This window comes from Chanodichthys erythropterus, chromosome 17 (genome assembly GCF_024489055.1).
Source record: "Chanodichthys erythropterus isolate Z2021 chromosome 17, ASM2448905v1, whole genome shotgun sequence".
NCBI lineage: Eukaryota > Metazoa > Chordata > Actinopteri > Cypriniformes > Xenocyprididae > Chanodichthys > Chanodichthys erythropterus.
The window spans coordinates 17,343,900-17,369,547 of record NC_090237.1 but is presented as its reverse complement, the minus strand read 5'-3'; the positions used below and the strand labels follow the sequence as shown (position 1 = coordinate 17,369,547).

Below are 25,648 nucleotides of genomic sequence, written 5' to 3'. Positions count from 1 at the left end.
GGTATAGCTATTATGGAACATAATTGTTAAAAGTCTAGGTTTTAGGTAAGAGAATTATGGCTTATGGTTGAAATGTATTTAAATGTATTTTTAAGATAAAATAATGGTTTATATTGTAGAGATCTGCTGCTGGCTTGTGCTCATCTCACCTACTTCTCTGCTATGATTGGAGCCAATGGAAAACTCCAAAGCTGTGCTGCGTCCAGTAAGCTGCCTTTCCTATTGTTAGCTCATAGAGATTACTGCAAGCCTTCCTATTGTGCAATGGAGCAAACAGCCAATGGAAAAGAAAAGCTTGTTGAATGTGAACCATAGACAGGGCTTTTCTACTCTGTGTAATTTGGCTGCATATTTTGTGTTTAAATGCTGAAATTCAAGGCTCCATTCATTCTACTTCTTCTGATCTTTCAGAAATATAAAAGAAGACACTCAGAATCTGTTGCTCTTCTAGAGATGATGAATATTGCAGGTTTTATCTTTCTACAAACATGATATATTAAAATATAAAAGCTCTGGATGAAATTTTTTTTTTAAAGCTGCTGTGTGTAATTTCTTTGCACTAAAATAGGGTTGAGCAGAGAAATTTGTCTGCTGTTTGATTAGTGACACCGCAATGATGCTTCAAACAAAGGAAGGTGAAAAAGGTGTGAAATATGCTATGATGTATTGCAATAAACATATTCTTTAGGATAAACCCCTCGAGATTAAATATTTTGTTATGTTTTTTTTATCGAAACAATATTTTTGGAATTCTATTTAGAGCCACTAATGGTGCAGAAATTATAAACTGCAGCTTTAAAAAATAAATAAATAAATAAATAAAAAATGGTGTGATAAACATGCAAAAATGTGTTTTACATTCTGTGCCTATTAAAAAAAAATTATGAAATAAGCATATTGAAACAGGTCTAAAACAATCACCATCATTTATTTACAATATATTAAACTGTAATGCAAAATTATTACTTATATCAAGTGGTCATTTATTCAATAAAGAAAATAAACATTAGCCATTTTGAAAGCTAAAATGAATCATACAGATATTTATATATTTTCATATTAATGTGTACAGCCAGCAAATGTTATGTATCTTGAAGCCACGTGTTTTAATTCGCCAGAAACATCATTTTTTTCATATTAAAATCAATATTGACTGCATAGAAAAGAGGATAAAGTGGTTGACCTTTGCAGAGGGTCTATAAAACTAATACACATGTAAAATACACACGCTGTCTCCCTTTAAAAATCAAAGAGAAGCAATGATATCCTTTCATTGCTATTATGCTGTTGCTTTATATTTTGGCAGCTTCGCTCAATCCATCAATGCTAGATCATAAATACTACAATGAAAGCAGAACAACAAAACAACAGAAGGCAACAACGGAAATTGAAGGGGTGAGTGTCCGTACGGGTTCAAGTGAGTCTCAAAGCCATTAGGTAAGGCCAAAAATACTGACGAATCCAATGTGACCACATGCTGTAGGGAAGCTGGGATTTCACAGTATCGGTTCTGTCTCCATCTTGTGCTTCTGGTTGCATCACATCAGCACGAAAAGCAACTTTGAAGCCGTTTGTTTATCCAGTATCAGTGGAGTTGGATGAGAAATTACCACAATGCCCCATTTACCCAAGAATATAATAAGTATTCCCTTGGGAAAGCCAAACATCTATGGTAACCAAAACAAAAAAGCCTGAGAACGACGACAACCACAACAAGGAAGTGTGGGGAAAAACACTGAGCCTTATAACATCTACTGTGAGCAAGCACTTAGTCAATACAGTCAGAACAGAATAAGACAAGACATATTGAGAGTTTGAGAAATCGCTGCTCATTTCTCATTTCATTGGCCTGATCAGCTTTTTTCCTCTACATATAAAAGATCAAAAAGTGAAGACCGAGAGGAGAAATGAGCTCTATTTTCATTGGGAGGCATGACTTCCTCTTCATGACTTCACCTTATGAAAGCGAAGAAAGATGCAAGCAAGTTTGTGAAAAAGAAAAAAGTTGGGGAGATGGCAAGGAAGTGGTCTTAAATCAGTCCCACCTCAACTCCCTCCTCTCCTCTGACTTAAAGTTTGCTCATGTGCTCAAAACAAAGCTTTTTTTTTTTTTTTTTTTTTTTTTTTTTTTGGTAATACAATATTTTCTTTGCCTTTTTTCTCTTGGTTTTCTTTTAAATCTAAAACAACAGTAAAACCCAGACATTTGTTGTACATAATGTCATGTATCTTTGGCTCAGCCCTGACCATGCAAGAGGCTGTAGCACTGTGCCTCAAGCAATATCCATTACTGAATCCTGACCGGAGTAAGAATGCAAGCACAGCGTTTGCTTATTTAGAAAGGAAGAGGAAGAACATCAGAAGTAAAAGCACACAAACAGGAAAGAGTCAACAGTGCTGTGATTCATGATGCTGTACAAACTCTTTAAAGCTCTAAACACAAAGCACATGGAAAATAATAATACTAATAACAAGCCAAAAGAAATGGGGTGTATATCTTTGCCAGAGTGCGTCTCATCGTGCTCCTCCTCGCTGAAATCCTCTCAAGTTCTTGGAAGACACTGATTTGAACTCAAAAGTCTTCCTTTTCTGAACATGAGTGCATGTGAATGTGTGTGCGTGGGGGCGGCTACGCGGTGGTCTCGCCATCGCTGTCATTCAGGTAGCTGCTGCGTTTGTAGCGGGAACGGTAGGTGCTTCGGCCCGCGCTCCCTTCCTCTTTTTCTTCTTCCTCTTCCTCGTCAGATCTGTCAAGGCAGAAGCGTCTGCGGCTGGAGGGGGGGCTGGAGGGGGGGGAGATAGAGAAGCTTTGATTAGGATCAGCATGTGGAAAGAGGGACCAAAGAGGATAATCTCTGAAGGAATGTTAGGTTATCAAACTTCAGAACGTGGGGTAACAATATTTAACAGGGCCTATAATTCAGTATCGTCTTTGGTGATGCATTAGTGGTGCAATACACACAAATCACATCCAAATCACACCAGGTGTTGTGCCATGAAACCTTATCAGATAATTGTTAGTGAAGTTGTACAAGCAAACATTAGGTTACTAAATTATCATTAGATCAATAGTAAAGTAAAAAAAAAAAAAAATACTAAGTTGTGATGGTAATGTTAAGTTAAAATTTGATAATATATTGTCTAAATAATTTAGAAATGAAAAATACTCAACTACAACAAATCCTTATAAATGCTACAAGTGAATTTGTGCATCACAGCATTATAATGTACAATATGAAAAATGGATATTCAATTTGAGATTGCTAAAGAATACATTTAACAGTGTTAAATTAACTGATTAATTCACTTTAAGTGAGCTTTAGATGACATCAAATGTAATCGAAAAGTAAAAATGGGGGAAATGAGTATGAACAATTAAATATCCAAAGCACATCATCAAAATAATTTAAAGGGTTAGTTCACCCAAAAATGTAAATTCTGTCATTTATTACTCACCTTCATGCCGTTCCACACCCGTAAGACCAAAAAAATTAAGATATTTTAGTTGAAATCCGATGGCTTCGTGAGGCCTCCATTGGGAGCAATGACACTTCCTTTCTCAAGATCCATAAAGGTAGTAAAAACATATTTAAATCAGTTCATGTGAGTACAGTGGTTCAACATTAATATTATAAAGCGACGAGAATATATTTGGAGCACCAAAAAAACAAAATAACGACTTATTTAGTGATGGCCGATTTCAAAACAATGCTTCATGAAGCATCGGAGCACAAATGAATCAGTATCGAATCATGATTCAGATCGCACGTCAAACTGCCAACGGCTGAAATCACGTGACTTTGGTGCTCCAAACAGAAGATTCGATACACTGATTCATTTGTGCTCCGAAGCTTCCTGAAGCAGTGTTTTGAAATCGGCCATCACTAAATAAGTCGTTTTTTTTTTTTTTTTTGCGCTCCAAAAATATTCTCGTCGCTTTATAATATTAATATTGAACCACTGTACTCACATGAACCGATTTAAATATGTTTTTAGTACCTTTATGGATCTTGAGAGAGGAAGTGTCATTGCTCCCTATGCAGGCCTCACAGAGCCATCGGATTTCAACTAAAATATCTTAATTTGTGTTCCGAAGATTAACGAAGGTCTTACGGGCGTGGAACGGAATGAGGGTAAGTAATTAATGACATTATTTTCATTTTTGGGTGAACTAACCCTTTAAATCGGATGATAACAATATAGTACCAATATATTATAAACCCTAGTACTGACAAGGGTGGACAGGTACAGAAGTGTTTACACAATCAAGTCAGTACAGAGCTGAATACAGATAAAAGCACTCTCTATTAAAAATCTACTTCTATAAAAAAAATCTATGGTTCATTTTAAACAACCTGTAATATTCTTGATGTCTACTCATAATCTTATCAGTGAATTAACATATAAATGAACTGTATCCTCTAATTATACAAGAGCAAGTAGAGAGATGTAGAGAAAGCATGAATACCTCACCCTCTTCAAAAAGTCAACGATAACTTTTTGTGTCACTGAGTCTTATCTTCCCTTTGTCACAATAATACAAACTTCAGGTTAATTGCTGGCAAGCAGTCCTAATCGATTTTCTGTTTAATTATGTCTAAAACCAGAGAAAGAATTTCAAACTGACTTTAGCTGTACCACTGTTATATTGAGTTACTAAATAACAGTGAATGATATAGAACAGTGGTTCTCACCCAGGGGGCCGGGGCCCACTAGGGGGTCATAGCTAACTTCTAGGGGGGCACCATAAAGTCTTAAAATTATTCAAATGTAGTTATTTTAACTTATTCTTTGTGAAAATGGTTAAAAAATAAAGATACCAGAGTACAAAGTAACAGAGGTACATATCAACAAAATAGAAGGGCCTTCTAGTATTGTCTAAGACCAAGGGGGGCTTAGAGACAAAAAGGTTGAGAAACACTGTTATAGCTACACAAATTACTAAAAAAAAGTGTTTGTGAGTAACAAAGTGAAAGAACACAGTATAAAGAAAATAATGTTAAAATGCAATGAAAGATATCGGATGGTACTGAGGTACTTTGAGGATTAGTTTAACACCATGCTTGTAGCATTCCTTCACCCCACACCAAGTATCACCTACTGCCATCTTTAGTCACTGTCAGGCCTGTACAGGTACTTCATCATAAGATTGTCTACTTTCTTCTTCCTCTTCTTCTCTTCTTTCTTAGACCGTGGTGGAGCTCCTTCAGAGGGACCTTCAGGCTCTAGCTCACCCTCAGAGCCTGAGGCCTGCCTGCCAGGGGCCTTCTTGATACTGCTGGAGCTTCTGTAAGAAATAGTGGATGCTCCTGAACTGGAATCCGAGTCTGTGCTAGACTCAGACTCAGAGGATGAGGAGGAAGATGAAGACTCTTTCCTGGACTTCTTCTTGGATTTCTTGCCCTTCTTCTTGGAACTCTTCTTCTTGCGGTTGTCGTCAGAGCTGTCCGATTCGGAGCTGTGGCTTTTCTTCTTCTTCTTGCTCTTGCCCTTTTTGCTGCGGCTGCTGCGTGTGCTGAGGCTACTGCTGGAACGCATGAAGTCCACGGCTGAAGCCGAGCGGCGCAGGCTAGAGGAGCGTCCGCTGTCTCTGCCAGTCCTAGAGCTGATGACGCTCTTCTTGTCATCCTCCACCTCGCCCGGCTTATCTTTCTCCGCTTCAGAGTCTTCCAAGCTGGTGCGCTTGAACTTAATGGGTTTGAAGCTTAATACTTCATTGATGGCAGCCTCCAGGTCAGGGTCCAGGTAGTTGCGGTGACTGACTGGCTTGACGTCTGAGACATCAGGCGGGCTGGAGTCAGTATTCCGGGCTTGCGGAGGCATGGAGAAGCTTCGGCCGGAGGTGGAGTGAGGGCTGTAAGCGCTGGAGCGAGCCTCGCTGAATGCTACGCTTCGAGCGTCATCATCCACGTCATATTCACTGAGGCGACAGCTACGAGACAGTGACACGCGGGAGTCGGCACGGCTCATGTTGCCTGGGCTACGGCGGCTCAGGCTGGGGCTGACAGCTGAACCGTATTCACTCTGCCGATCATCGAGACGAGGCATGCTCCGACGCTGACTTACCGAACTCATGCGACTCACACTGGAAATAGCATAGTCATCAAAGTCCATGGCAGTACGACAGGTGGAAACACGGCTCGGGGACACAACAGACTCTTTATCAAACTCAGACCAGCGGCTGTCCATGCCTTTCCTTGCCCGACTGGCTGCCTCCGAGTAGGCCTGAGAGATGACAGAACCCCGATCATCAAGATCATCTCCTGCCTTCCTCCAGGAGCTGACAGAGTAGGAGTCATCCTCAGCTTCCTGCTTGGCTTTATTCTTGCGGAAGGAAGAGAGGTCCTGGGAATCAGATTGTTCTTTGAGGGTGTTGAGGAGTGAACTCTCGTCTCCCTTACCTCCTATGGAGTCCTTTATGTTGGAGCGTTTCCTGTAGCTGAGGGAACTCATAACAGATACAGGCCTGCTGGGTTCTAATTCTTTACCTTTGCCATTGTCTTTCCAATCTTTACCCTCTTCCCACTCTTTTCCCTCCTTTCCGTCAACATTTACAGCATATCTAGATGAAGGAGGGGCAGACGGGGTGTGCACAGCATAGAAAGACAAACAGATGGAGGGAGGAGAAGATAGAGATGGAAATATGAAAATGAGAAAAAACGTGAATAAAAACTTATAAGATGACTGACACCCAAAAAGAGACACAACAGAAGATGTATATCCAAGCAGACAGGGCAGAATATAGATGAAAGTTTGATGTGACAGCAGGAAATACAAGGCTTTTAAGAAAGACTATAAAGCTGCTGTGATTCAAAATCAATAGTTAATCCATAAACTCAGGTATCTACTTATAAATTTAGACATAAAGATCCTTTTAGGCAAAAATATTTCAGGTAATTGCAAAAAAACTGGTATTGACATGGACTTTAATTCCCAGCAGGATGATTTATACTAGGAAGAGTGTGTCTTATAGATATGACTTAAATGATCAAAATGATTGAATTTATGTCTTAAAAGTTCTTAAGGTTTTAAAAGGCACAAGAACCAAACTTAAATCTTCTGGTGAAAAGAATAAACAGGAAAAAAGTGTCCACTGGTGGGAAGACCTATTCATCTTCAGCAGAAAGGCAGAGGTAGGCATGCCAATTGGCCAGTGGGTATATCCATTAATCTGCCTGTGAAGCTGTTCCCTTTTATAGAAGCCTCTGTTATCAAACTGCTGACAATGGGGAGAAAAAGCTAGACAATACCAACAGAAAAGTCCCTCAGTGCTATCTAATTAGCTTTTTCAAACACCTTTTTCTTGCTTGCTAGATTGGGTTTGGGTTAAACCATTTTGTGGGGTAACCGAGAGAAATAAGGATTGCAGTACTGACCTTGAGCTCTTCAGACTACCATCATCTGACAGGTTCTTGGCAGAGCCCTTGTTTTTGGACAGCCATGACTTCACCCCATCAACACGGTCCTCCACCTCAGAATCGGTATCGGAGGCGCCCTCGCTGTGCAAGAAGAGAGTGGATATCAACAAAACGAACAAGCCAAATATGTACATAAATAGTGTTAGTAGGAGGAACACAGAGTTTTACAGTGGAGTCACAACAGTACAGATGCATGCGCCCAATCGCTAGTAACCTGGAAAAGGGCTCTTTGTTAGTAAGTCAGACTCATAGTCCAGCAACATCCTGCAGCAGGCTGGCTCTGTATAATGTGCAAGGCATCCAAAAGGGTGAGGTCAGTACAACTCCAAGCCAAACCAGAAGAAAGGAGAGCATTGAAAAGAGAAAACCATTCAGACTGTAGCTAAGCAGACAATAGCTCTGTTCCAAAAACCTAGGTGGCTGCATTTTGAGGGACCATCGACACATTTACAATCTCACAAGTATTGCAAAAAGGCAATCCCACAATGCATTGAGAAAAGCTCATAAATAGATTTCATTAAAAGCTGAAAAGTATTTGAAGAGTTCAGATGCAAAAGCCTCTAAGTGCCATCTGAAATTTTCTTCTAAAATTAGCATTTTTATCAAGCTCATATGTTTTGGTTCAGTAATTTCACTTTAATGGCAATTAATAGGTCCTTTTCATTGCCATTAAAGTGAAATAACTGAACATAAACATACAAGCTTGATAAAAATGCTCATTTTAGAAGAAAATTTCAGATGGCACTTAGAGGCTTTTGCATCTGAACTCTTCATTTATAAAAACTGTGTAATTAAATATTATTTACCCTTAATTTGTTTGCTGTGTATTTTTATGCTAATTAGACTATCACTCTGTTAGCTTAGCAAAAGGCTAATCAACCGCAAGATAAATATGTTGGTTAAAGTTGCCAATGCAATGCACACCAAATTAGTAATTGATTAAATTGTACAATGGTTATGATGCTGTCTAAGGCGAAAGCTGCCAGTGCTCAAGTTATCTTTTATCATACTGTGATTTATAGAATTATATTCTATATTCTATATTATATAGAAATAGGAATTATAGGTAGTGGAAAGCTTGTGAAAGATCCTCCTTAACAAAAGAAAATATTTAAAGGATTAGTCCACTTTTAAATAAACTTTTTCTGATAATTTACTCACCCCCATGTCATCCAAGATGTCCATATCTTTTTTTCTTCAGTTGAAAAGAAATTAAAGTTTTTGATGAAAACATTCCAGGATTTTTTTCCATATAGTGGACTTCAATGGGCACCAAACAGTTGAAGGTCAAAATTACTTTCATTGCAGCTTCAAATTGTTCTATATGATCCAAGATGAGAAATAAGGGTCTTATCTAGTGAAACCATTGCTCATTTTCTGAAAAAAAATTGAAAATTATATAAGTTTTACCCATAAATGCTCATCTTGAACTAGCTCTCTTCTTCTTCTCTATTAGAATTCCAGCAGTGTAGACACTGCTAAGTGTATTCCTGCCCTCCACAGGTCAAAGTTTTGAACTAATTGTTATATACTATTGAACTAGCATATTGCATATAAAAATTAGTTCCAATCTGGGATTGTGTAGAACAATTTGAAGCTGCAGTGAAACTAATTTTGACCTTCAGCTGTTTGGTGCCCATTGAAGTCCACTATATGGAGAAAAATCCTGGAATGTTTTCATCAAAAACTTTAAATTTCTTTTCGACTGAAGAAAGAAAGACATGGACATCTTGGATGACATGGGGGTGAGAAAATTATCAGGAAAAGTTTATTTAAAAGTGGACTAATCCTTTAAGGCTAATTTAGCCTTTGACTACCATGTTAAAGGACTTCATGAAGGAACGGGCCATTTTGGGACTGTAATAACTTGGCTCACCATTCTAGCAATACCATGCATCTCTGGATACAAATGGGTTTGGTGGGGAAGTGTTGCGCTGTCAATAAGAAAGAGTAAACACAGGCCAAATGTCCCTGGGAGCAGATGCATTAACACCTCACACAGAAAGCAGCGCTGTGAATCCCAGTCTGTTTGCTCATTTCTCTGGACCAGATAAAACCATTGAATTTATGTTTGGTGGGATTTGCAAGTCAATGCTTCCCTGCTTCTTTAGATTAGTCTTATCCTTCACTTATCGCATAGCACACTGCACTGAATAACTATGAACTGCCCTTCATGGACCTAGAGAGCTAAAACACACTGAATATGCACAAACAGAAAACCTTTAGAGAAGATTTTGTGATGGCAGATTAAGAAAATATGCCTTTTTCTCAATTTTGTTTCAATTTAAATTTTAATAATAATTGTTATTGTCCTCCAGCGCTGCAGGAGTCAAATATCTCCCACTGAAATTATACAACATACAGTAGCTCATTATCCCATGCATAGAGAGAAGGTTAACTCTGAAGCAGCAGCTGCTTTTCTCTGACATTAGAGTTCCGGTCTGCTTAGCTCTCCATTTGTGGTATTATGCATATGAGAATATTATATATGCATGGACCGACGAGATAGCACAGATGTCACTAAACACTAACTGTTCGCTCACAGTCAGGGTGCTGGAGAAGGTCTAAAGCAGAAGATCTGATACACTAAAGTGAATACACTCGGGGAAAAAAGAATTTGTTGTCTGACGATATGGGTAGGCAACTTACGAGTGTCAGAGAGAGTATTTCTTTAAGAGCCCTTTTGGCTCTTGTGTAAGCCCCAGTGCCCTGGAGGGAAACTGAGGTGAGAACGTTGTGTGAATAAGCCGTGAGCTTTGCTAGCCGGCCCATCGCTAAACAGTGGGACAGCAGGGTCTTTGTAATGAAGCGCTAATGCAAAATGTCACACACAATTTATGTCCTTGACCATATACCATTAGTTAAGCTGCACCTAAGCCCAAGGGAACAAACAAACAACACAGTGAGAGAGGAGAGACATTAATTGTCTGTGACAACATGCCTCCATTGGCTGTACATCTCTGTTACAGGCTATTACATTTATCATTAGCACCTACAGAACTCTCTCAACCCCTCTATTTTCCTCCCTAGTCTCTGTCTCTCTACACTGTTTTCTCACTCTATTCCCATTCGCTCTTCCTGACCCTTAAATGGGCAAATTTGGACTTAGTGCAACAGTTTCTTGGCTTTGTCTCTGACTATTTCTTAACTAATTTAAGAGAAATTATAGAAAAACTTGAGACACGTTTAAAATCTTTAGGATGAAAATAGAAAAAAAAAGGAATAGATGAAAATTAAAATTACAGTTATTATTTAGCCTCATATGATTACAAACAAAATGACTTTCTTTGTGTTTCAACTGCGGAAAGACGTCAATAAAACAGCTTGTGAACAATGTCACGTCACATTTTACCTCAGGAATGTTTTCCAATGTTCACAGTTCCTTAGCTATCTATATATAAAAAAGACTAGAGGGGAGCTTATTTACTGTTAATTATATGTCATGTAATAAATTTGACATTAAGACAATGAGTGCTTATGAAAACTATCTTATGTGATACTAAGTTTTATACAAACATTTCAGTTTTTATTTGAGTGTAATTATTATATCTAAAAGTAAGCAGCAGCTGAATATAATACCTCTGTTGTTAATTGTAACCTCTAATATTGTAGTGTACCAAATGAGAGGGTTCCCTGTATAGTTTGCAACAATATAGAAGAGAGATAATCGGCTATCGGTGTTGGCAGAGAAATTTAGTATCAGTGCATCTCTAAATTAATCACTTAATGATACAATTTTTAAAAATCGACTGAGAGCTCTAATTGAAAATATATTAAAAAAACAAATGTAACAAAAAAAAAATCCCTTCATGCTAAATTCCCCTTTGCATTCAAGTCTGACCTCTATCTACATCAGGGTTATCTAAAACTATTTATTACAATTCTATTATTATTATTATTATTAAAACTATTAAAACCATTTTTTGTTCACTGAAATATAGCTGAAATAAAATATAAATATTAGATGAAAAACAAACTAAACAAAAATGTGGAATGTTACAATAATAAAATAAAAATAATCTAAAAATATAAAATTAAAAATTAAAACTGAAAATATAAAAACTAATTCTAAACATTTAATAAAACTATAATATTATAAAAATAATACTAAAATTATTTAGTTAAAATACCCTGCACATTATACTTTTAATGTTTTATACTGTTTATGTTTAATGACACTTACAGTTAGTCACTAAGACACAAAACTTTCCTATCACTGATTAACCAGAAAATCTTCATAAATATTTCAGATCATTCATGATGTATTGTAAACAAAGTTTTAAAATGATGTCACTGAATAAAATATACAAGTAATGCTCAACTCTCCTAATTATAGCTCATTTCAAAATATCTGCTCTCCTCATTTGTCATTCGTTATGCCCCGTCTATTCTCTCATTTGCTCTGGGAAAATCAGAATAATAGGTTCTCTACTAATGTTTTCCACTAAGGTTTGTATTTAGCCAACAATCCTCTTTCAGCCAGTCTCATTTTCAATAATGCAACATGAACTCCCTAATAAAATGATCCAGAATGAGCCAGAAGGGTCAACATCCCTGTGTGAACCCAAACAAACATTTCTGGAACGGCATGTCCATCTTAACCTGATAAGTAATGCACAGACTGTCCATTAGCTTTTAATACTTTCTCACATGATGTAATAAGTGGTGCTTAGAGCTTAAGGGTTTTTAGAACTGGAAAACGCTTTAAGTGTTGTACAGTGCAGACCAAGGACTATTGACAAGGGAATGAAATGGCTCAATGCCAAGGGCTGGTACTTTGTTGTAGGCCGTTGCCAGATGAGTTGGGGGGCTTTTTGTAGGACACTTGAGGGTTATTCATTATTTAGCCCTCATGGTTGAAAGATTGATGAGGAACACGCCTTTCTTTCCTGCCTTAAGAGGCTGCTAAGTCCCAAGAACAGAAGTGTGAATTATTCAAAAGAGTGAGAGAGAACGAGAGGTAAAGGAAGGCTGAGAAGGGGGGAGGGCCGAGCAACCCCCTCGCAGATGTTTGTACAAGGCCCTGCAGCAGCCAACAAGTCTGCGTATGGCACCTTCTGGCTCTCGAGTTAGACAGCCAGGGGATCGCCTATGGTCTGGACCCTGTGGACATTTAACTACACCTGACTTGCACTCAGAATGGTTCTTACCAGTCACTGGACGCCAGTCTCACAGGTGAAGCATGAAGTATCCAAAGGTTCAGTGTTACAAAGCAGGGGGTCAGGTTGGGGGAAATCACCTCTGGGGAGGGTAAATGATTGGGAACCATGCTTGGCTTGGAAAAAGCATGCAGTTTGTAGTATGCATACATTAAGAGACATCGTGCATAAAAATGAGAAGACTAAATCCGTGATGTTAGTTGTCATGCCCGGAAGTGTGATGCAGTATCAACAGCTTCCCCTCTTTTCTTGAGTCGAAATCGAGATTTACAATACAGAATATTGACTATTCTGTATTACATTTCTCAAAAATGACTGCATGTATACTGCATCATCTTCCTATGAGGGCAAAATATGTTAACTTAAGATCAAACTTTAACTCCTCACAGCTTGTTCTTTCGTTTCTGATACTTAGTCACCATGTCTTGTAAACTGGAGATGGGAGGGGAATGAAACACATAAAAAAAACAAGAAGCATAAATAAGTGCATTTCAAAAGGAAATTACATAAACAAGGAAACAATGGCTGTAAGATAAATAAAATAAAAATAAGAAGTCATGGTCTTGTAAAAAAAACCCAGCTTGCATATTGAATATTTATCATGTAAAAGGTTTCTAGAGCTACATATTCCTCAAGATGTTTACCCAGAATGCTGACCTTTTTCTAACTTCTGCTCTGCGAAACCTTATGAAGCACTATTTACTGTTATTAGAATGACTGGAATTCTTCCACACACATAAGCAAGCAAATAAACTCCGCTCTGCGCAGTAAGGTGCGGGTCACTAAGAGAAGCAGAGCGATGCGGAATGAGGCTGAACGAAGATGACTTCCTCTGACAGATGAGACCAAGTACATAAAAAAAGGAGTTCCAAATTATGTGCGGCAGTTTTCAAGGCATAAATATTTAAGAGAGTGTGAATAAGAGATGACTGAGACTGAGACTGGTTCACTGATTGCCATCTCCAAAAGCTCAGTGAACAGCGCATTCATCCATATAGTGTCTTCTCTCTCTTTCGAAGTCTTTTTTACCCACTTATGCACATGGAGAAGCTCTCCTGAGGATGCATTAAATAAAGAGTCCTCAGAGCAGCAAGTGTTACCTGTTGATGAGATCCTCATTGTCATCACTCTCCATCTCATCCTCGATAGCAGCCTGGAGGTCTCCGATCCTCTTGAAGGCCAGCTTGAGATCCGCCTGGAGACTCTGGTTGGCTGCTTCCAAACTCTCAATATCCATTTCCTAAAGAGAGAGGGTTACATTTACATCCTAACTAAGGAGATACTCATTTCTTTTTCTTTCCTTTTTCTTTTTTCTGCATTTAGATTACCTTTGCTACCATCATCTAATGCTCACTTAAAGTTAATATTTAAAAACATTATTCATTTGATAACACTGTTAAATGTAATCTTCAGTAAATCTCAAATGAATATCCATTTTTTTCCATAATATGCTGTACATTATAATGTTGAAATGCTTTGTTTTTTTTAAATCACTTGTTTTTTTTTTTGTAGACATAACAGTATAGAATTTTATTATGGACAATTTATTGGTTTTTGGGGACAAAATTAGTCTCTTTTAGCCAGAATTTCAATATTACTGCATCCTTAGTATATAGTGATATATCATATTTATATTTATTTTGTAACTGACTGTTCTTTACTGAAGATTCAACTTTGAAAAAATAGACCAAATTTATCAGAATATAATGCTTTGTGCATAGGTTCCCTTATTTTATATGACTAAATTGATGAAATAAAATTCTGGATTTACCAGCTATGGTGGCAATGGGCAAAAAAGTTAACTTTTGACCCTGATCCTTGAGGTCAGGAACTAACAAACTCTGTAGTCCTATTCATTCCAATGGGGTTTAGGTCTGGACTTTATGAAGACCGATCAGTTTCTTTCTTATTTGACTTATGAACCTCATGTCATGTTGGAAGGAAAAAAAAAAAGAGCCCTCCTAAAACTGCTGCCAAAATGTGGCACACAATTTTTTAGAATTTCATTGTTTGCTGTAATATTAAGATGTTTAATCAAACCAGTTAATAAGAAGGGGGTGAAATATGGAAAAAAAATAGGCTTCAATATTGTTTTGTTCCCAACGATCTTCAAAATAGATTATTTTATGTTCCACAGAATAAAGTAAGTCAAACCCATTTTAAATGACACAATGCTGAATCAATGATGATAACTATGATAACTTTCATTTTTGGGTGCACTATCCCTTTAAGACACTTGAGAATGAGAACATCAGCGAAGCAGAACAGCAGATCAGGCCCCTCACCAGTTCGTGTTTCTTGCGGCTGGCTTCCGCTTCCTTCTTGGCCAGCTCGGCCATCTCCTCCTTGGTGTCTCGAATCTGCCTGAGGAGACGCTTGTTCTGCTCCTTCTCCCGGTTCTCGCTGGCACTGCGTTGGTCTCGTTCCTCAGTCAACTTTTCAAGATTCTCTTTCAGCCTCGCTACAAGACTCTGAAGAAAATGCAATAATTTATTTACCACATATATGCAGCAATAACATGCACTATTGCTTAAATGTTTCTGAACCCACTGTGGTTGTTTACCACATCCAGCAAGTCTAGCTCTGAAATATGCAAGTTTGCCAGGCTATGCATATGGTGTGAAACTCCAAATAACTTCCATAGCAACTTTTCTGTGATTTTCACACCGAAGGTGGGCTACACTGGCATGGAAACACAAAAATAACTACATGTACATATTAGGAAAACAGAGATTCTTTACAGCTACGGATGGGCATGGTTTACACAAGCTGCCCCTGGAGATAACATTGCCCAAGCCTGCAATGAATTATACGACCAACAAATCAGTAATAATAGCGCTTTTCAAAGATCCTCTGTTGACAGATTTTGCTCTGGGCGCAGCAGACGTTTGTAATTTGTGCAGAGTGCCAATTGTAATTCTGCAGGTGAGCAGGAGCACCCAACAGAAATGAACGATGAAGAGCAAAAAATCCATCAAATCAAACAAAAAAAAAACACTGAAATAATGTGCATTAGAGAAAACACATTTTAATTATACTAGCAGTGTACAATGCAAAAACAGATGACCTGCTGCCTCCAGCAACAAAATATATCAGACATGAAATGAAGCGTAGATTTCCACTCTAAAAGGGGGACTGACACTGTCAATTCGAAAACACAGAGAGGGGACATAAATAATCCACATTCAATTTGTAGTGCCAGTTTTTTTGTAGAGAATTGTAAAACACATCCAGTACCAGGGTTAAAGGTCTATAAAGCAGTGGGCCAATGGGGAAAGGCCTGGTGGGTGTGTAGATTAATTTCATCCTTATCTGACACTTCAATGCCTGCGCACTGACCTTTTGACACTTCCAGCACCCAACCTACACAGCCCACATAAGCACATGCATCCTGCCAACTCACCTCCAAGCGTTTGACCTGTGTCTTCTCGAACTCCAGCTTGGTCTCCAGCTCACGGATCTTGGCCTCCTGCCGGCTGACCAGAGACTTGTCCACCATGGACTGCTCTTGGAACTCTAGCTGACTCTGCAGGGCCGTGAGCTGCCAAACACACACATACAGAATGAGAATTCACACACATACACTGAGAAAAACAAAAGCAATCTGTATTTTACTGAAATACTAATTTTAACAGCTGGATATAACTATTATATGCTGAGAAAAAGCCCCTCACCACCACGGGGTGTCTTTAACAAAGCCTGCCTGGTTTATCAACCTTTCAACTAGCATTGCCGACTTACATTGAGTGATAAGTCAAACCTAGTTTAGACCACTATAGAGGTTCTGATACTTACTCAATTACACAGGTCTCAAATACATTATTTAAATCTCATCACCATGTCTTTGAATTTCTCTTCTCAGTTTCTGTACACGGCCAGAGTCGTTTCAAAGAGTGAATATATTTTGTGCTAAGAATAACAACGTGTTTTCTGAATACACAGGTGGCCGGATAGAGTTCTTGAGCAAATTACTCAACTTTGAATTTTGTGAGGGGGAAAGCAACTGTTCCCTACAGTATGGGATTTGGGAAATTTGCAAAAGAGTGTGTAGAGTGTGAATTCACCTTCTCCTGGACGTCCTGTTTCTCCTTCATGGCCTCCTCCAGCTGGGCTTGCAGGTCACTGATCTGGGCCAGGTTCTGTGAGGACTGTACAAGAACAAACCACAGAAGGGTCAGAGTCTTCTACACAGACATCTGAACCTGAACAAAACATCATGTTATGCTATATATATGATCCGTGAGTATTTACATTTTCTGTATGTATGAAATATTCAAATGACTTTATACTGCAAAATTCACCAAAAAGAACCTAATATTCTATTTCAATTTGTAAAAAGGTGGACATCCAGTATTTCAAAAAATCTGCAAAATAGTGTATTATCCTTCATTTAAATGGTGCATACTGTCCTAATAAAAAAACAGCACGCAGTGCACAGTGGAAGTGGGAAATATGCATGATGGCATGTTATTTTGGTGATATATCTCACAGCACATTGCAAACCATTTAGCTGCTGACAGACAAGCAATCTTATGGTCTGTTAATGACATCTCACAAAAAATGTCACTAATAAATGGCATGTTAACAGAAGCATAAGTGAAATGGAGCCTCAAATGGAATCTGAATGCCTCTAGTATGAATGTGACTGCATTTTAAAACCTGATATACCCATAAATGAACCATAGAGCTGGTGAAGTAAACCCAAGGGAACAGTGCTGTTCCATTGGAAAGGATCTGTTTACTTAGAATCTGTGGAGACACATCACTCATCTCTACATTGCTGCCATAGCAGCATGCTGTGTTTAAAACACTCTTAATGATAAATCAACCCACACACTCAAATAAATGACAATCGCTCCAGTAATACTTTCCCACTGGCACGAACGACCAATCAAAGGCAGAAATACAAAGTGGTCCATCTGCACACACTAAATGACGCTGTAGATTTGATTTGCATGATGAAAGTATGTCGCTGAGAAACGGCAATAAATCATACTAGAAAATGTCAGATATGTTGGAATGATGTAGCATGCAATACGCTCAGTGTCAAAAAATAAATCATTGAAAAGGACAACACAACTGTGAACAAAAGTATTTATATGCGTGTCTATATATGTGTGTGTGTGTGTGTGTGTGTTTTAGATGACATTCATATCGGACTTCCATGATACAAATAACAAAAACATTTAAATGTACAGGTACAGACACATCTGTTCTGTGTGTGTGAAGATGAGAGAAAGGCTCTGTACATCTCTCTGACAGGCATGAGAGCTGGAGAGGGTTACCTGGGCAACAGCAGCTTTGTGTTTCTTCATGAGTTCATTCATGTCCTCCTGGTCCTCTTCCATGCGAGACTGCAGGTCATTCTTCTCCCTCTGCAAACGACTCAGCTGTTCCTCAAGCTGCATGGGAATCAAAGAATAGAATATGACAAAAACAAATAAGACTGCAAATTTAAACAAAACAAACAAAAAAAATGCCTGAGAAATACAATTGAAAAATACAAAAGAACAACTCTTGATAGAAATTCTTGACATGTTGGCAAGTTCACATATATTTTCAAGTTAACATGCTGTTCACAACCTGTTTTACTTTTGTAATACAATGAACCTCTGGGGATATTCAGGTTAAAAACAAATGTAGGACGTGTCTTGTGTTCATGCATCAGGAACTGATTGAGTCATGCACAATAAGACCAAGAATGTGTTTTAGTAAATAAACAATTAAATAAATAATGATTCAATAATTATTTAGGTTAATGGACCATTTTCACAGATTATGATGATGCGTTTCTAACTTATCAATATCGCAAACATAGTAACGTTCTTCAACGGCTGAGGGAGAGATGGCAATTTGACATCTTTCTCTCTTCTGACTGCTGTAATCAATCTCGCTTTATTTTTTTCTCTCTTTTGGGAAGCCGTCAACTCAGATTTTTTCCTTTTGCTATTAAAGCAAATGGAAAGTACTATAGAATTTTTTTTTGATACAGGCAGTCAGACACAAACCTGTGACCCCTGCATGAACACCACAGCTAAACATGTCAGGAACATGTGCGCCTAACCACTCTGACTTCAGCTCTCATTTTTAGTCTGAAACTGAAAGCCCGTCTCCTTCTAATTCCTTAAAGAACTAATTTTCCTGTCACCCTGTCACTAAACAGTAGCTGCTTGCATTGTATAAATCCCTGAGAACACAGCACAGTCTCCCAATTAGAGATGAACACTTCACTGCCTGCTCTGTCAAACAGTATCAGAGGTCTAATTCTATTCAATAATAATTACCTCAACAATACAGACAGCTAATCTCCGAGGAGTAACTTTCAAATGTGTAAGTATAAGCAAAAAATGTAGACATCACACATAACTAATGAATTAGTGAGCATAAAAGCAGGAAATTAAATGATTTTGTAAAAACATCCTCATGAAGGCAGCTTGTGTTTTCTTTCACACTCCCTCTCTTTCAAAAATAAATGCAAATAAATTAATATTAAGGGGGTTATATTCAACAATTTTAACTTTTTTCCATGATATGCACCAAAAACAAGTCACCCTCTCTGACCCAAAACAGGTTTCTGCTGTCTCTTTAAGAGTTCTATATGTAAATGACTTCTATTTTGATTGGTTAATCACTCTGAATCTGAAAATTACCTTAGCTGTATGTATACTACCATTCAATAGTGTGGAATCAGTAAGACAGAAGTAGGATAAAAGTAATTTTATACAGCAAGGACATATTAAATTGACCAAAAGTGAGAGTTAATTAATGTAGAATGTTTATATTATAAGTTATAATATAATAATATAATATATACAGTATAATATTACTGCTTTAACTGTATTTTTGATCAAATAAATGCAGCCTTGGTAAAAAAATACAAAAACAATATAATCTTACAGATCCCAAACTTTGGAACGGTAGTAGTGTAAATTGTTTGTGGTCATATTATAATATGCTTGTGCGGTAACACTTTAGTATGGGGAACACATATTCACTATTAACTACAACTTTTCCATCAATAAACTCCTAATTTACTTCTTATTAATAGTTAGTAAGGTAAATATTAAGTTCAGGTATTGGGTAGGATTAAGAATGTAGAAGGCATTAATATGTGCTTTATAAGTATTAATAAACAGCCAATATTCTAGTAATATGCATGCTAATAAGCAACTAGTTGAAAACATAAAATAAAGTGTTACCGCCTGTGCTTATGACATCGATATTATGATGATTTCTCAATAACTCATTTTTCAAGTTTTCATAAAAGATCTAAATGGACTGGCTTTGCAGAAATACAAATGAAATGAAAACCCGTTTTTAATTATACGTTAACACAAGACACTGATATTCCCTATTGTCTGTACAGTTCCATTCCACACCTTTAAATGCTGTCTGGCAGGTGTATTGTATCAAACCAATGAGTCACCTTCAAATCCTCTAGTGGAAATCCATGATCTCCTGGGAGGGAGGGTGGGGGTGACAGACAGACCTGAAGCTAATCAGACGGTGATCATGACCAGACCATTTATCATGGTCTTGCTAATCAATGACAATATTCAGAAGAGAGACAGTTTTAGCAATAGCCACAAAAACACTCGAATGCACCAAAACAATGCTTCAGCGCTGCTGCGGCTTTATCGAAAATTAAAATGTTCACTGCACCCTTCTGTCAGAGTGTCTCTTGCTCCAGAGAGCTGAGCAAATATGACAGGCGGCGATGACAAAAAAGAAAACAATATGGAGACAGCGTCAGGGGAACAGCATCTGTAGAATTTGGCTGCATCCGTCGCTTCTGATATCGCTTCATAATACGCTACAGTGAGGACACAATTACACAATTTTCTCCACTCTGAAATAATACTGAATCAATGACAGAATTATTAAAGTGTAATGCATTTCATAGCGATACATCCTGTTCAAATTAGAGCCAGGATCGGAAACGTGCCATTGTGGGCGGAAATCATTTCCCCGTGGTAAATAATTGAAATGACATCCTGGCTGCCACCTGTGGTGGATGAAGACAGGTGGTGTCTGTGCCCATGCATGTCTCTGACGCTAATGTAAAAGAAGTAAGAAGAAAAAAAAAAATTCAGGAGTTGTTCTTTTTCCTAACACAGACAGACTTACCGTCTGCTTGGATTTGGATATGTCGTCCATTTGGACATGGAGGTCCTCGATCTCTACTTCCATTGACTTTCGTGCTTTGACTGCAGCTGCACATGTGAACTCTGATTCCTCGAGCTGTGATGAGCACACATACAAACACATGTTTACAACTGGACCTCATGTATGATGTGTTATCTACAGAGGCCAGGGGAGCTGAGAAACAGACCTGGTTTTTGAGCTGAGCGATCTCTCTCTTGCTGGGAGCGTTGTTCTTCAGGTGATCCAGCATGATCTGGGCATCAGCCAGCAAGGCCTTTGTGCGCTTCAGGTCCTTCCTCAGACGTTTCTCTGTCTCCACATCTCTGTGACTCACCTGAAAACACCAAATATGGTTCATATTCTCTTTAAATGTTCTACACTCTGAAAGTGAAAGTTTTTTTTTTTTTTTTTTTTCAGCAATCACCAATACAATGTTTTTGTTCATATTGGAAATGTAATGTAATGTTTTATTTTTCATATAGGTAGAGTCATCTATTTTTTTATTTTATTTATAGTGTTTTTGAAAATCTGTTATCTTAAAAAGGACAAACCAAAAGTCAATCAATAGCCTTTAGTTTATGTCATGAACATTATTTTCCATCATTATTTGCAGCTTGCATCTGTTAGTCTGTTGCATTTGGTATTTGGACATTTTCATTACAAGAGACATTTGATTTTATTTTTAAAAAAAAATTGGATGTACTCGAAAAAAATTTAAATAAAGTCATTAGCATTTTTGGTCCGTGATTCACAGAAAGATTTTTAATGTCCAAAAATGTCAATGTTTTTGAAATAAAACTTTTATGCTCACCAAAGCTGCATTTATTTGTCCGAAAACACAGTAAACAGTAACTTGAAAATGAAAAAATATTATTGAAATTTAAAATAACTGATTCTTTCTATTCAGATGCATTAAACAGCATTTATTTGAGATAAACATTTTATAACATTATAAAAGTTTCACTTTCACTTTTAATCAGCTGAATGCATCCTTGTTGACTAAAAGTATTCAATTCTTACAGACCCCAAACTTTTGAATGGTAGTGTGCCTTCTAAAAGGAACACACTCGTACATGACTAAAAGCTACAAAACATTATATTTTGAGTCTTTAAACACATTTTGACAAAAGGGTCTGTCAAATATCAACAACTGAACTGCTGACTACAATAAAACAAAACAAAAAAGTACAAAAAAATCTGCATCACTTGGATGCAATACAATACACATTTAAAGGTACAATATGTAAGAATTTTGGATTAAAATATTCAAAAACCACAAGAACAATGTTATATATTTTGTTGACTTGTGTACTTATATTATCCCAAATGTTTCCAAGAATGTTTAAATCCAGAGAAATAAGCAATTTTAACCAGGATACGGACCGTGTCTATGCGTCATCTATTCATGAATTCATACTAGCAGTACCCTCGACTTTTATTTTGTAGAAACCATGGAAACCCCAAAGACACTTTAATATATTATCCCCCGGTTTCACAGAAAAAGGCTTAAGCTAGTCCAAGACTAAAATTAATTTTTGAGCTGTTTTAACTGAAAGTGACTTGCACTGTCATATCTTAAAATTTGCCAGTGCCATTGTTTTGTCTCAAGATGCACACCAGTATTGTTTTTTTTTCTCTAGTGAACGTTTATAAAAGTACTTAAATGCCTTAATTGAACTAAGGCCTAATCCTGGCTTAGTCTAAGCCCTGTCTGTGAAACCGGGCCTTTGTGTTTTATTAGACAGTTAAACAACTGTTTGGATGGATACATTCATTGACAGAAGACTAATGATTGTTATATAGCTCAACACAGTAAGTCTTATTATTTAAATCTTGTTTCCTTGATTTACTGCGAGTATCATGTTTTACCATGTCTAATATCGATCTAGCTCACTGCAGTGTGCAAAAAGTGTCTCATAGTAGCCACCAAGCAAACGCAGTGTAAAACTATAACAACTTTCAACACACAATTGTATTTTTGGCTGCATCCATCTCTTCTGATATCGCTTCATAATTTCTGCTCGCACAGCACCCGGCCCTGCTCTGCTTCATGCTACAGTAAAATTAATAAATCTCATCCGTAAACAGTCCCATCCAGATTCTTTTCCACCGGCTGTAGACGTGAAGACAACACCTCCCATGATTCCATGCAATCAAAGTGTCATCAAGCCAAGCCTTTGTTTTGAATAAGCAACCTCTAGCAGCAAAAACTTTTACATTTTAATTTGATTACTAATAAAAAAGTAATAATTAAAAAGTAATTTCGTACAGCATATATTAAATCATATTTCAAACCTTGACTAGTTATATAGCAAGTTTCACGAGTGCTGTACCTGCTCCTGGGCACTCATCAGCTTGGCTTCCAGGTCTCTCCTCTCCCGTAAGACCTTCTGCTTGTCTTCATATTCCTCCTCCAGCTGCACCTCCATTTGCTTGAGCTGCTCACACAGAAAACACAACAGAACATCATGGAGGGCTCTGTGAAGTAGGTTTGCCCTGAAGAGTCAATCCAATTATATAGCATCATTCCAGACATATAAACACATTCCCTAAATGTGTCTTTAGATGCTTCTGAGCACCTTCAAGTGTCAATCAAGGGACTCGGTCGTGAGAAAGAAGGGTAATTATAGGATGCACTGTACTGGCAGCTTGATTGGTTAAGTGGAGAGGAGGGAAAGGTGAAATATACGTGACGAAAATAAAATAGGCCCATGAATTATACATCAAAACAAAACTCAATGAGTTCAGCTTATCTGCACCTCCGTGGCAAAGACACTCCACAAATGCGAAGTCGCTATCTGCAACAAGAGCTGCGCGCTGAACAACGCAGAATGAAAATTCTTATTCAACACATGGCAGAATATGTCTTGTTTATTTATGTTGTACAGGAAGCGATGCGAGCTCTGCATAAGAACTGAACATCAGCAATTAAAATGTTATAAATTGAACACACTTGAAGTTCTGAAACCAGTTGTAAAGTATTCCGAGCATGTTGTTCCGAGTGGCATTAGCTGGTGACTATTTAAAGTGAAATATTTTTCTGACTGAACGTGTATGGGAGCTTAACAAGGCCATGCATTTTTTTTTCTGTCTTGGTTTGTCATAACTGCCATAAAAAGATTTTTCTGAGATAATTTTTTAGTGATCTAAACATAACATAAGTTGTTTTGTCAAGATTTTGACTCAATGGTTGCTTTACATTTCTGCTATTACAATAAAAAAAAATTTTTTTTTATTAATAATAATAGTAATTAGTGGTTAAACGGATCGTTGTTGACCCGTGATCCATACAGGCTTGTAGTTTCTGCTGTGGTATCGGAGTAGTTAAAGTGGGCTAAGTAATGCAAAGTTTATTATAATGTATTATATTACATTATAATGTATTATAATTAATATTAATGTATACTTATATTACCTATCAATAATATTAATTAATAATAATAATACAAACATTTTTGTAATACTATTTTAAGAGGTAATATCCTCACTGTGCATTTTTTGTAGAGCTGCTAGTAAATAAAAAAAAGATTAATAATAGTAATAATAATAATTTATAATAATATTTACAAGCAGCTCTACAAAATAATCGCAAATTAAGGATATTAGCTAATTAGTATTATTCAGCATTTACATAATAATATAGAGACCATAATATGAAGCTGAATTAATTACCAAAATTCAAGAGAAAGAGATAAAGAAAGAGAAAGAGAAAGAGAGAATAACAAAAGAAACAAATGAACAAAAGAATGAATGCTTTTATATATATTAAAAAATTTGTGTGAAATAATTAAAATATCATACAAAGATGCTAATATGCCAAAGGTTGCACTGACTATTGGCAGTTTTTGTTGTATAGTTTTATTAATGTATCATACCTTCTTGCTGCAGGACTGTCTGATCTCCTCCACCTCATCATCTTTGCTTTCAATTTCTTTCGAATGCGTCTGTCTCAGTCTCTCCATCTCCATCTCCAGGCGGAGCTTGGCCTGCAGGTCACAACATCAACATCTCATTGAATACAAATCTGCATATGCAAAATAACTCTGTCACACAGGCCAATAAAACTCCTCTTAATTATTATTATAATGTATGCAGACTGTAAGTATTGACAGTTTCTTCATACCGCCGCATCAGCTGAATCTACATGAATTAACATATTACGCACAGGTGAAAATTGTGTGCATGGAGAATATGCATTAAACATCAGGCAGCTAAATCCAATGTATATATCCTTGAAATGATGTCATGAGTGTAAAGCTGGTTGGATTGTAGCTTTTGTTTACTTAGAGATACAGTGTGAAGAAAAAATTGTCACAAACTTTCAAGATAGAAAAAATGTGATAGTGTATGTGTGTTTGATTACCTGCTCCAGCATCTGAATGGTTCCAGCCTGCTCATCGAGTTCTTCTTCTTGATCTTTGACCTTTGCCTCAAGGTCACGAAGCTGCTTTTTAACCTTAGCCAATGATGCCTCGTCCTTTGACTCCTGTGAGTTCAGATCTTGAAGCTCTGCCTCCAACTGCTCCAGCTTCAGATGGACAGCACATATCTCCAGATCTTTATCCTGAGAGAGCAGAGAAAAACTCATTTAGAGCAACACAGTCTGGACTCGGCACACACAGACACATGTACATCACAGCCAGGAAAAGTCTGAGTGAGAGACAACAAAAGCGGATGATAAAAGAAAGGTTGCTGACCTCCAGTTGTTGTCTAAGGCTGAACACTTCCCCGGTCAGCATGTCTTTCTCTCTGCTAAGCTTCTCCCGCTGACTCTTTTCTCTCTGCACCTCCTCCTGAGCCTGAGTCTGCTCAGAGTCAAACCTGCAGACATTGCATGCATTTAAAAACACACTGTCAACAAGCTTAATCGCAGGTAAGAGGAAACAATGGTACAGAGTCATTTTCCAGAGGCTTTACGCTCTCTGT

General features: G+C 37.4%; 1 protein-coding gene across 19 annotated transcripts in view; it reads right to left on the bottom strand.

Annotated features, from left to right (window-relative positions):
• Positions 1–690: 690 nt before the first annotated feature.
• Positions 691–25,648, bottom strand: part of myo18ab (myosin XVIIIA b) — a 116,471-nt gene continuing 91,513 nt past the window's right edge. For 14 of the 19 annotated variants that reach the window (XM_067364929.1, XM_067364930.1, XM_067364931.1 and 11 more), the window contains 15 exons: positions 25,420–25,543; positions 25,086–25,286; positions 24,598–24,708; positions 23,056–23,160; positions 20,910–21,056; positions 20,705–20,818; positions 17,863–17,979; positions 16,642–16,725; positions 15,981–16,118; positions 14,863–15,048; positions 13,678–13,817; positions 12,965–13,009; positions 7,377–7,499; positions 5,098–6,562; positions 2,650–2,783 (listed from right to left, as the gene is read on the bottom strand). In XM_067364929.1, coding sequence (XP_067221030.1) covers positions 5,110–6,562; positions 7,377–7,499; positions 12,965–13,009; positions 13,678–13,817; positions 14,863–15,048; positions 15,981–16,118; positions 16,642–16,725; positions 17,863–17,979; positions 20,705–20,818; positions 20,910–21,056; positions 23,056–23,160; positions 24,598–24,708; positions 25,086–25,286; positions 25,420–25,543 — 3,088 coding nt within the window. In that variant the 3' untranslated portion in view covers positions 2,650–2,783; positions 5,098–5,109. Of the gene's footprint in view, positions 2,784–5,097; positions 6,563–7,376; positions 7,500–12,964; positions 13,010–13,677; positions 13,818–14,862; positions 15,049–15,980; positions 16,119–16,641; positions 16,726–17,862; positions 17,980–20,704; positions 20,819–20,909; positions 21,057–23,055; positions 23,161–24,597; positions 24,709–25,085; positions 25,287–25,419; positions 25,544–25,648 lie in introns of all 19 variants that reach the window. The other 5 variants (XM_067364936.1, XM_067364935.1, XM_067364919.1 and 2 more) reach the window with 4 other exon arrangements.